Here is a 10,719-nt window from a genome sequence, read left to right on the forward strand (position 1 = left end):
AGAAAAAGATCTTAAAACTAAAACTACAGCTTTATCATTAAATAAGGTTGATTAAAGCAAATAAGGATGGTTATTGAGATGCTTTAGTTCTGTCCCAACTGCTATCGAGATAAAATGACTTTCAAAATAAGGTAAAATAGGACTTCCAATTATTTTCGGACGGGAGGACGGGCACTCTAGACATACCCATAGCCATTATCCATGTCCCTCTCTTGAATCCCATTAATGCGCTCCGTGATCAAAAGTGGAATTACCTTCAATCCCCAATTCTCTCTACAAGGAAAAGGAATGTCTAAAAGCTCCATCTGATCCTCAAACGACACCTCTTGGCTTCAAAACGACGCGAGTCCGTCACTCCTCTCAGACTCACCAAGGCATGCTTTTGTATACTCCCTCTCCCCTTCTTCGTCTACTTCCTCGTCTGCGGCTTTTAGACCTTTGCATCCTATCCGATAAAGACGTTGACTTTCGGTCTCCAGAGGAGGAGAAATGGATCAATCAGTTCTTGATGACATCATCAATCGTCTGCTTGAAGTTCGTGGTCGTCCGGGTAAGCAGGTTCAGTTATCGGAGTCAGAGATCCGCCAGCTATGTGTAGCTTCTAAAGAAATTTTCTTGCAGCAGCCTAATTTATTGGAGCTTGAAGCACCCATTAAGATTTGCGGTATCTTAATCATTCTTTTTTCTTCGTATTATTCTGTCTTCTCTTGCTGATGAGGATTCTGCCCTTCATCAGTTCATCTTTTGGAAGAGGAGTATTATTCAACATTTTCAACTGAGGATTTTAATTCGAGGAATAATCTAACATGCTTTTTACCCGATACCCACCATTCTTCTATGTTGTTGGGCAATTCCGCGTTTCAACATACGAGGATCTGTAGTAGAATATGTCATCTCCTTGTCCAGAAGGGGAATTGTTTCAAATTTGAGATTTGGATGTGAACCAGGTGATTAGAAGTCGACCAAGACCTTGTGAACTCCCAAAACCCCCCTCCCCAAAAGGTGGTGGTTTAACTACTAGTCTGCTCATGGTTTCAAATTAAATGTAGCTCTATGCCCCGGAGCCTATCTATTTATGAGATGGGATTATATATTTGATAGCTATTTATCTAGTCTTCCCATGCCCATGATAATCTGTTCATTGGTGTGAAATGTTTTGCCTGCTGCAAAGTGGAGCAGATAATATTGCTCCACACGAGTTGTGAGGTCTTGGTCATTACTAACTGCGGTCATATATGTGAATGCAGCTTGAGTGTCTACAAATTCTAGAATAAGTTTTAGTGTTTTGACATATTATCCGACAGCATTCTGCATTCCTAATTTTACCAAACCCTGCTTATATGCTGACAGGTTTTAAATTGTTTCATATGTAATTCAGTAGTTGTTTTCCGCTCATAATTTAACCTCTCTGTCATTGGATGCGCATCACTCTCTTATTTTCGTGGTTAGGATTTGAAAGTTGTATGTGTAAACTCACAAATTTTATCATATTTCTGGTCCTTGTTTCTTTCATAATAATAAGCTGTAAGCTGCAATACTATTTCTTTGCTAACTTAAGTTTCACATTACTCAAGTTGCAATGGTGGCCTATTCATTGAATGTTATTGGTTTTTCCGAATGAAAAGTTAAGAAATCTAGTATTTCCTCAATTGCATCTTAAGTGGGGGGACCCCCCCCCACGGGAAATGCCTCATTGACTAGTCCATACTAACTGCCAACTACCAGCTATGATGCCAAATTATAGGTACTCAAGCAGGTGAGGGATTCTGCCACCAAAAGCTAGCTGTTGAGATAAATTACCACTTTACTTTAGTACTCCATTAAGTGCTTATGAGACTTAGGCATATATACTATACCATAATCCCTGTCAGGTTATCTGATCGAAATATTTGGGCTGCGGGAAGAAGGATTTTTAGAAAACTATAGATCATGTGATTGGCTGGATTGCCAAATTTAGCTGTTAGATTGCCCCTAGTAATATGGTTAGATGTACAATGAATCATATTTCTCTTAGAGATACAACAAGTAACTAATGGAGAGACTGCATTCCATCTTTTAGAGTATATAGGTTATTAGCAATAAATGAAGTAATGAACTCAGTTTACCAAAAATTAGTGTTAAAAGTGGATGCGACTTTTACCTGAAAGAAAAAAAAAAAAAATAGAGGATGGGGGATGCCATCAACCCTGCCATTCTTCGGGTGGCCCAAGGCAGACATTGCACCTTTAGGTACCTCAACTGGATGCAGCTATGTTAGCTGTGCCACATTTTTTCTGAAACCCTGATACTGCTGCTGCTACCCTTCTCCTTTTTGGTTAGGTTAACTACTCACCTTGTACTTATGTCAAGCTTCTCATTCAGCTTATTTACTCACAGCTTTGATTTTAGATTTTTATGTTCTTGATACTTTGTATTGAATTATTTGCATTAAAATATTTTTTTTTTTTGGGATGAATTTGTATCAACATTCATTATTCATTCTGATCACCTTGCATGGTTGAGGGTCCCATCCTAACTCATCTTATTGGGGGTTCCAACCTTAAGCCACCTTATGCTTCTTGAAAACACTGATTGAAACCTGAAGCAAATTATAAATAATTTAGCCTCAAATTGACATATTTGTAATAGTCTAAGAGGATGCTATAGAGAATCCTACATAAATAATTTAGCCTCAATTCAGCAGGCCATAGGTGGGGAAGCTGATCTCTATTTCATTCAGTTAGTACTTTTTCTTGTTGATGTAGATTTTAAATGCAACTGTTGGAGCTTAAAATCCTCCAAGATATAGTTTGAGTCTACCACGATGGACTTTTAGTTGAAGTTATTGAATAAATATTCTAAATTTATTTATTGTTTCTTTTTCTTGCTGCCAAAAAGTGTAGGCCAAAGTCCAAACTACGAAATGTGGCATTCGTAAAAAAGAGTTGACTAATCTAATGATTTGCATTATGTGATTTGAACTGTTCTGTTTTATTACATCTGATGAAATCCATCTATTGCATGTATTGTTAATTTTATGGCTTGGATATTGTTTACAAAAAGGAAAAATTTCTTCTCTTTAAATGATTGTTTAATTTCATGATCTTGTTCTTTCAGGCGACGTGCATGGTCAATATTCTGATCTTTTGAGGCTTTTTGAGTATGGTGGTTTACCTCCTCATGCCAACTATTTGTTTTTGGGGGATTATGTGGATAGAGGGAAACAGAGTTTAGAAACAATATGTCTTCTCCTGGCTTATAAAATAAAATATCCTGAGAACTTTTTCCTTTTGAGAGGGAACCATGAATGTGCTTCTATAAATCGAATATATGGATTTTATGATGAGTGTAAGGGAAGATTCAATGTAAGGTTATGGAAGACATTTACAGATTGCTTCAACTGCCTGCCAGTGGCGGCCCTTATTGATGAAAAGATTCTGTGTATGCATGGGGGACTTTCACCTGACTTGCATAGTTTGGATCAAATAAGAAATCTACAGAGACCCGCAGACGTGCCAGATACAGGTTTGCTTTGTGATCTCCTTTGGTCAGACCCAAGCAAAGATGTTCAAGGCTGGGGAATGAATGACAGGGGAGTTTCGTATACATTTGGTGCTGATAAGGTGTCAGAGTTTCTTCAGAAGCATGATTTGGATCTTATATGCCGTGCTCATCAGGTTGAACTCCTTCTTTTGTTGTTCAGTGTTGTGAAGTTTTCAGGATTGAATTTGGATCCTTTTCGTATGGCAAAAGGAGGACTACCTAATGTATTGCAAGCACTCCTAATCTGAGTCAGGACTATCACAGATGCTTTATTTTTTGTGATCTTAGACTTTCGTTTTTCAAATTACATACAAATTACCTGATGCTATGACTCTTTACAATTTCATGTTCAAATGAGAGGATGTTAAGTTTCCAGCTAACTATGCTTTCAATTTAAAGTGGTTTTGTTTCCTCTATGTTTTTGGCAGGTTGTGGAGGATGGATATGAGTTCTTTGCTAACAGACAGCTTGTAACAATATTTTCAGCTCCTAATTATTGTGGGGAGTTTGACAATGCTGGTGCTATGATGAGTGTTGATGAGACATTAATGTGCTCTTTCCAAATACTAAAGCCTGCTGATAAAAAACCAAAGCTCAATTTTGGAAGTACAACCACTGCTAAGCCTGGAAATTCTCCAGCAGGTGTCAAGGTATGAAGATGTGTTCATATTTGTTGATTTGTATGATTTTGTTTTCCCTTTTTGAGGTTGTTCACACTTGATGACTTGGGATGTGTCCTTTCTTCGCCCTTGCCTTCACTATGCCTTGCAGTCCTTCCTGGGTAAAGTTTGAAATCAATTTTGGTGGAAGATTGGCTGGTTCAACAGGTCAGCTTGGTCTTTAACATGTAATTGCTGCAAGAAAAGGAAACTTGAGTTCGATTTGGTCTACTATGATATGTTGGAATTGTAAAAAATGAAGGGTAACACCATCATGAACTAATGTAAACCATTGTTGTCGCTGGTACAAAGATGGATTACAAGATGGGGTCATAATCTCTTCCTTGTGCGCTAGTAGCAGGTATATGTTCTGAAAATTGTAAGCTTCTCAGTTCTCCACGGAAGGTGAATTCAGCAGCATTTGTTGGTGAGAACCATTTAAAAATGCTCATGCAACTGGCCTTATTGATGGCACTTCAAGCTGGCGAAACAATTTGGTTGAATTTTTTCTTTTGTTTTTCTTTTGGGGGGCTCTGTTCTCTTTCCGGGTTGCCTCTTTGTTTTTGTGGAAAGCCAGGATTTTTACTTACTTTGGAACCTCTGGAAATTGATTTCGAGGCATTGGAAATTTGGAGTTTACTTCATCCGAGACAAAAAGGTTTTGGTTTCTGGCAATTTTGCGATGTCTCTGCCATCACATCTGTGAAGATGTTTCCTCAGCGGAAGTGGGGCTTCTGTTCTTCTAAGGAGCGTGAGTTAGACGCCCAGGACAAGAGACCTGAGGGTATACTGTCCCAGCCCTGCAGTCAACCCAGAGATGCTTCTTAATTTCTTCGAACAGGATAGAGACTTGGAGAATTAGAAGCTGTGCCTGTTCAGTTTTGGCAATTTACTGAAGAAAGCATGACCTAGTCGACCATGATTCCGTTGTCGTCTGCGGAATTGTAGTGCCTTCCACTGGATTCCATTAACTTGGCCGAGTATGCTTGTTTTCATTCCACGGCTATTTTAACTCGTTTGGTTTACATTTTCTAGACCGTGTATCTACTTTCGATAGAGCCATCAATTACAGGCTTGACCTTTTTAAGCTGAAAAAATTGAAGGCTGAGCTACTACTTCAGTGAGACCGAAAATAAAAAAGTCAACCTTTTAGGTCAGGGAACTCTTTTAAGGTTGAAAATAAAAAAGTTGGCCCTTTAGGGTTAGAATTGATCCTTTTAAGCTTTAATACATTTAAAAAAAAAACAACATAAAAATATATATATAAAAAAAAACACCAAATCACTCAAGCTCAACACTCACTCTTTAGTTCAGGCAGTAGATATGTACATTACTATTTGTTTATTTTGAATATTTTTGCATTCTTTAAATACTTTGAAGTTATGATTTTGGTTTATTATTTATTGTAAATAATGAGGATGAAAAAGGAAGATATGAAAAGCTTAACATATTTGCCATTGATGGGAATTTACAAGGAGAATGATCAAATTATATTGATGTTGAATTGTTGATGATGATGAAATCACCAAGATTTAGCTGATGATGCTACCAACATGTAATTGATGTTGGAGTTGATTTTGGGATATTATATTTTTATTAGATTTAAAATTTTTGTTACGTGAATTGACTTTATTTTATTTTTCTAGATTTAATGTGATATATAATAATTTTGTTAGGATTTTAAATATATTTTTTTAAATTTTTAAATTGAAAAATTAAAAAAATAAATAAGGCTAAAGTCTTGAGAACTAGCCCTTCAGTCTTGAGGGTCAGGATTGCTAAAAATAAAACCTTAAGGTATAATCACATTTGAAAGAGCCACCTTATTCAAGTACTGATTTTTGAAAATTGGGTTGATTTGAATTGATACCTCTAGCTTTCAACCTGATTATGGCGGTTCGTGCGTGCTTTATCTCGTACCTGTTGGTATTTAATCAAGACTAAGACGACACGGTATGGTGTGATATTTACCTTTTGCCCATCAACAGCCACGCCGATTCTGAGATTGAAATGGGTCCCTGGATCCTCGAGTGGACGTTGTTCTCACAGCAGGGCCCGATAACGTCAAGAATGAGAAGCAATATATTGAAAATTCTGCGAGGTCGACGTGATTCTTTTTACTTCGTAAATGTCTTGCCCCGTTTCTTTCTTAATAAGTAAAATAACAGGAAAATCAAAGCTCTATTATTTAAAAACAAAAGCTCAGGATGGCCTGGCCTTGTGGGTATTGTATTGTACTTTGGGGATATTAAAGGGGGAAGGAGCATCCAAAAGAGGCCACGTCCGATGGCCATCGAGTGTTGTCAAGGAAACAAGACATAAAAGGCAGAAAGAGACCTGTGTTGTCGACATGATTAAGGATCAACTAACAAACAGTTGCTTTTAATGATACCAAATCCGATAATCCTATCCACTTGGGCTGTATTAAGGGAAGATAATCACATGGTGGGGACCAGGCTTTGCAGCAAAGACATGTGGTGGGTTCAGGATTCGGGTCTTTCCTACCACAATTATTGCTCCCGCATTATCCCGATGACGACTGCCCTTACCTGACCTCACACCCACCGTTTGTTTCAACATCACTCGGCTAACATTGTTGTTTGTTCTGGTTATCCAAGCTGCGCGACTACATTAATTTACTCTCTCTCTCTCTCTCTCTCTCTCTCTATATATATATATATATATATATATGTTTGCTACATGATGTCGGTGATTCCTTCCATCTGATAACGTGCGACCTGAGACTTGAGAATCTCGCCAGAAACCAACTCGTTGACCCCGTGATACCAGTTGCCCACTGAGATCACCCATTCCCATGTTCTTAATGAATAAAATTATCCCCAAACTTTTGGCTGCCCATCCATGATGATGTGAGAACATGTTAGTTTTAAGCCGCTGCAGTGTTAAGTTACTGATGTATCTGACATTTTCAACAGCTGTACTTTGACTTTAGAAAAGAAGGCGAATTTGAAGCTCGGGAGCTTGGTTTCCTTTTTTTCTTTAATAAAAAAAATAAAAAAAATAAATAAAAATAAGGAATAAAAAATAACAATTAAGAACTGCTAGAAAAAAAAATTATATCAATTAAAGACAGGTTGTTATCAAAACTAAAATGAAAGACAAATATGAATGAGCTGTTATTAATGTAAAATGTGTTATTGTTAAAATTTAAATGAATAATTGCTGATAAAAGATTAATTTAAATTAATAAATATTTAATCAGATTTTAATAATAAATAACTTTTAATTAATATAAATTTCTCTAATTGATATTTTTCCAATGAGAAATGCGGAATAAGCTGTAGCGCAGTGGAAGAAAGCCCGAATTGTTTCGACCAGTTTGGGTTTATTTATTTAATTAAAAGTGGAATCAGGGGGCAGCCGTAACACGCGCATTCACATGCAGAGAAAAAGGGGTCATGTGATACGCGCGCTGCGCACAGAGAGCTTATCGTACGTCTTAATTATAAGACAGATGCCATTTTTTTAATTTTAAAATCGACATGTTCCGAGATTTTCACATTGAAACTGTTGCGAGGGAATTGAGTTTGGAGGAATCAGAATCCTGGTGGTTGTAAAGTATGGAAATGTCGAGGAAGGAGGCGTTCATAGATACTCTCCCCATTTAAAAATATAAAATATTTTTAATTAAATTTTATTCTTTAATAAAGTAATTATCTATTTTATAATTAATTTTATCTTTTCATATTTGTCCCCATTAAACACCCTACAATAAATATAAAATTATTATCAATATAGACACTTAAAAAAAAAGGTAATAATTACACTTCAAAAAATTAAAAACAATGCCTTACATTTTTAAACATTTAACTTCTTAAAAAATACCTTACATTTTTTAATGAAGGATGTATATGAAAAGGGGAGGGGAATGAAAGAAGGGGGAAGATAGAGAGAGGAGGATTAGTTAAGGATATGCTGTTGTTAAGATGCCTCCACAGGTAGAGTTGAGAATATAGGCCGGATTTGAAAGGCTGGGTTTAAAAATCTTATTTAGATAAAGGTTCAGACTTAAAAAATTAGTGATTTTTTGAGAAATGGAACTTCTAAACCTAACCCTAATAGGTCCTAAAAAAATGATTGAGGCTCCTACTACCCTTCAAACTCTATTTTTCAAAAGATCAATGGGTTTTTTTTATACAAAACAAAACCCAAACCAGCTTAACGCCTACTAATAGTAGTTGGGGAGAAGTCCGAAGCTAAAAAACGAGCAGCATCCTCAGGCACCTAATTCATATGGTAAAACCCAGGCATTGCATGCATACCATACTGTGCAAGTGAGTCAGCAACACAATTAGTCTAACATCAAACGTGGCAGAGTTTAATCTCCCAATTTTGGTGAATTAACGACTGTGCTTCACTACTGATCCCAGCATCTGCATGTAAGGGATTGCATTCATGACGTAAACACTCAATAGCGTCAACTGAATCAGATTCCTGATCAATCTTTCTAAATCCTATATCCCATGCAAGTTTCAAGCCATGAAGACACGCCCATATTTCAACCAAAAGAGCATCTCCATCATTAAGTCAACAATAAAAGCCTTGTAAAAAGACCCCTTTAGGATTTCTGATCAACCCGCCACAAGCATTACTATTAGTGATCTAGGAGAATGCCTCATCTACGTTAACCTTCACCCACCCATGCTCCAGAGGGATCCACGATGCCTTGACCTCGTGATGATCACTAATAAGGTTCTTAAGAGAGTCTTCATACTACGTAAAATAGCTTTTGAGCTTGACACAACAAAAGCATTGGGCATTTTATGCTGTTCAAAGATGTATTCATTTCGTCTATGCCAAATCTTCCAACAAACCATCGAAAAAACATGACTCAATTCATTATCATCCATAAGCCACTACTTCTAAGAAATATTCCAACTAAACCAATCACATAAAGGTAATGTGAAGAATGGACGTTGTTTATTAAGGGGAACCAATGAGTGCCAAAGTTGAAAAGTATTTGGGCAATCCCCAAGCACATGTGAAGAATCTTCAGTGTCATATTTGCAGATGAAACAAGACGTATCTAATGTCATCCCATGATTCTCTCGAGCCACCTTTGTCAATAGGCTCCCATGAGACGCTAGCCAGCGAAAAGATCAATGAGTTTTCTTTGTGTTGTGTTATTAAAATAATTAGTATTGGTTTTTTTACCATTTATTTTAATATGATATTTACAAATTTGTTATTAATTACTCAAACATGATTACTTTATACAATCTATTTATTGGTTTTCATTAATACATAAGTTTTTATAAGGTTGATTTGAATTGAAAATTTTTATTTTCATTTTAAAACTTAATTAAGATTTTATATTTGTATTTCTATTTATCTATTTTATTAAATTTATTTAAAAAATAAAATTGGCTTATGGAGGTGACTCCAAACTTTTTAAGTAAGAGTTAAACTTTAAAAATTAATATTTTTTAATAAACAAGTTTAAGAGTTTGAGCCTTCAAGGCTGAGCCTGCCTCTTTTGCATCTCTGGCCATGGGCAGCATGGCAATTGAGATAAGATGCGGCGAATACACGAAGGAATTTTGCTTTGCTCTGCCCATTTCTCTTGATTGCATTAAGAACGTTGGGGGAGATAACTTATCGCAATTCCGTACACGGGCACCACTCCCTCTGCGTCTGCGACACGTGTCCACCGCATTCTAGAAGAAATCCTCCTCATAGAAACTTGCAATGCACGCATGCCGATTTTTGAATCATGAAATTTCAACCCGGCGAATAAATAGCGACAGCGGACCACCACTTGATAATGCCACGGTCATATGTGACAAAGATAAGTATTGTACCGGTAATATACTGCCTCTCATTTTTCATTTTGCTGTTAGGCGGGGCCCTCCGCCTCTCCATATATGGCCGCGGATATTCCTCCAAAGAGAGAATATCGGAAAATAACTCAAACAACTTATCGGGGGTTGCGTTGAATTCAGTTCCATGTCCAACGATGGGGGGCCTCCTCTCCCCATGCATGTGACCCCTCAACAGCTCAAGTCAAGGCTGCCTAACAAATTGTCAAAACTTGAGCTTCCGCGCCCCGCATTCTTTGGCCCCTTCTGTGCATTTTCTCTATGCATTTACCCAGCCTTCCCTGGAATTCGTACACAACTGGCCCACCACTGAATGGTGCGACAGCAGCTATCTTGGTTATGTGACATATCCTTCTTTCTTTTTCTTTTTTTTGTTTTATTTCCTGAGAGAATATGACTCCAAAGACCACCGCATTACTTCAGCAGTTTTATATTAATTAGATTTTAAATTTATTTATTTTTAGTTAAAATTAATTTTTCACATGAAATGCTTGAATTTTTTTTAAAATTTAAAATAATAAAAAGTCACCTTTATTATTATCAATGACAGCTACCCGCCCACCACCGTTGACTCTATCTTGATGATTAGTCACCAAGGTTGGTGACAGTTTTATTGAAAGATAATTGGTGTGAAGGTGGATAAGGAGGGGTTTAATTTCATAATTCATTAATCACTTAAAAAGCTTAGAATTCTAAAT

General features: G+C 36.8%; 1 protein-coding gene across 2 annotated transcripts; it reads left to right on the forward strand.

The window, feature by feature from the left end:
• Positions 1-232: 232 nt before the first annotated feature.
• LOC129297207 (serine/threonine-protein phosphatase PP1 isozyme 3-like) lies at positions 233-5,293 on the forward strand. 2 transcript variants are annotated; one of them, XM_054935572.1, is made up of 4 exons: positions 233-550; positions 3,097-3,656; positions 3,951-4,172; positions 4,294-5,293. In XM_054935572.1, the coding sequence occupies exons 1-4, from the start codon at positions 490-492 to the stop codon at positions 4,312-4,314; spliced, it is 864 nt and encodes a 287-aa protein (XP_054791547.1). In that variant the 5' UTR covers positions 233-489; the 3' UTR covers positions 4,315-5,293. The 2 variants fall into 2 exon arrangements, with proteins under 2 accessions (XP_054791547.1, XP_054791546.1); XM_054935571.1 differs by having other exon boundaries at positions 235-664.
• The last annotated feature ends 5,426 nt before the right edge of the window (positions 5,294-10,719 follow it).

This window comes from Prosopis cineraria, unplaced genomic scaffold, assembly GCF_029017545.1.
Source record: "Prosopis cineraria cultivar Desert tree isolate PC_DT_omini unplaced genomic scaffold, ASM2901754v1 PC466, whole genome shotgun sequence".
In the NCBI taxonomy this organism is placed as follows: domain Eukaryota; kingdom Viridiplantae; phylum Streptophyta; class Magnoliopsida; order Fabales; family Fabaceae; genus Prosopis; species Prosopis cineraria.

Excerpts from the sequence above, each read along its gene's own strand:
- LOC129297207 (XM_054935571.1), top strand. The coding sequence starts at position 490 with ATGGATCAATCAGTTCTTGATGACATCATCAATCGTCTGCTTGAAGTT. Across the intron at positions 665-3,096 it reads AGCACCCATTAAGATTTGCG|GCGACGTGCATGGTCAATAT; the intron begins GTATCTTAATCA and ends TTGTTCTTTCAG. Across the intron at positions 3,657-3,950 it reads TTATATGCCGTGCTCATCAG|GTTGTGGAGGATGGATATGA; the intron begins GTTGAACTCCTT and ends TGTTTTTGGCAG.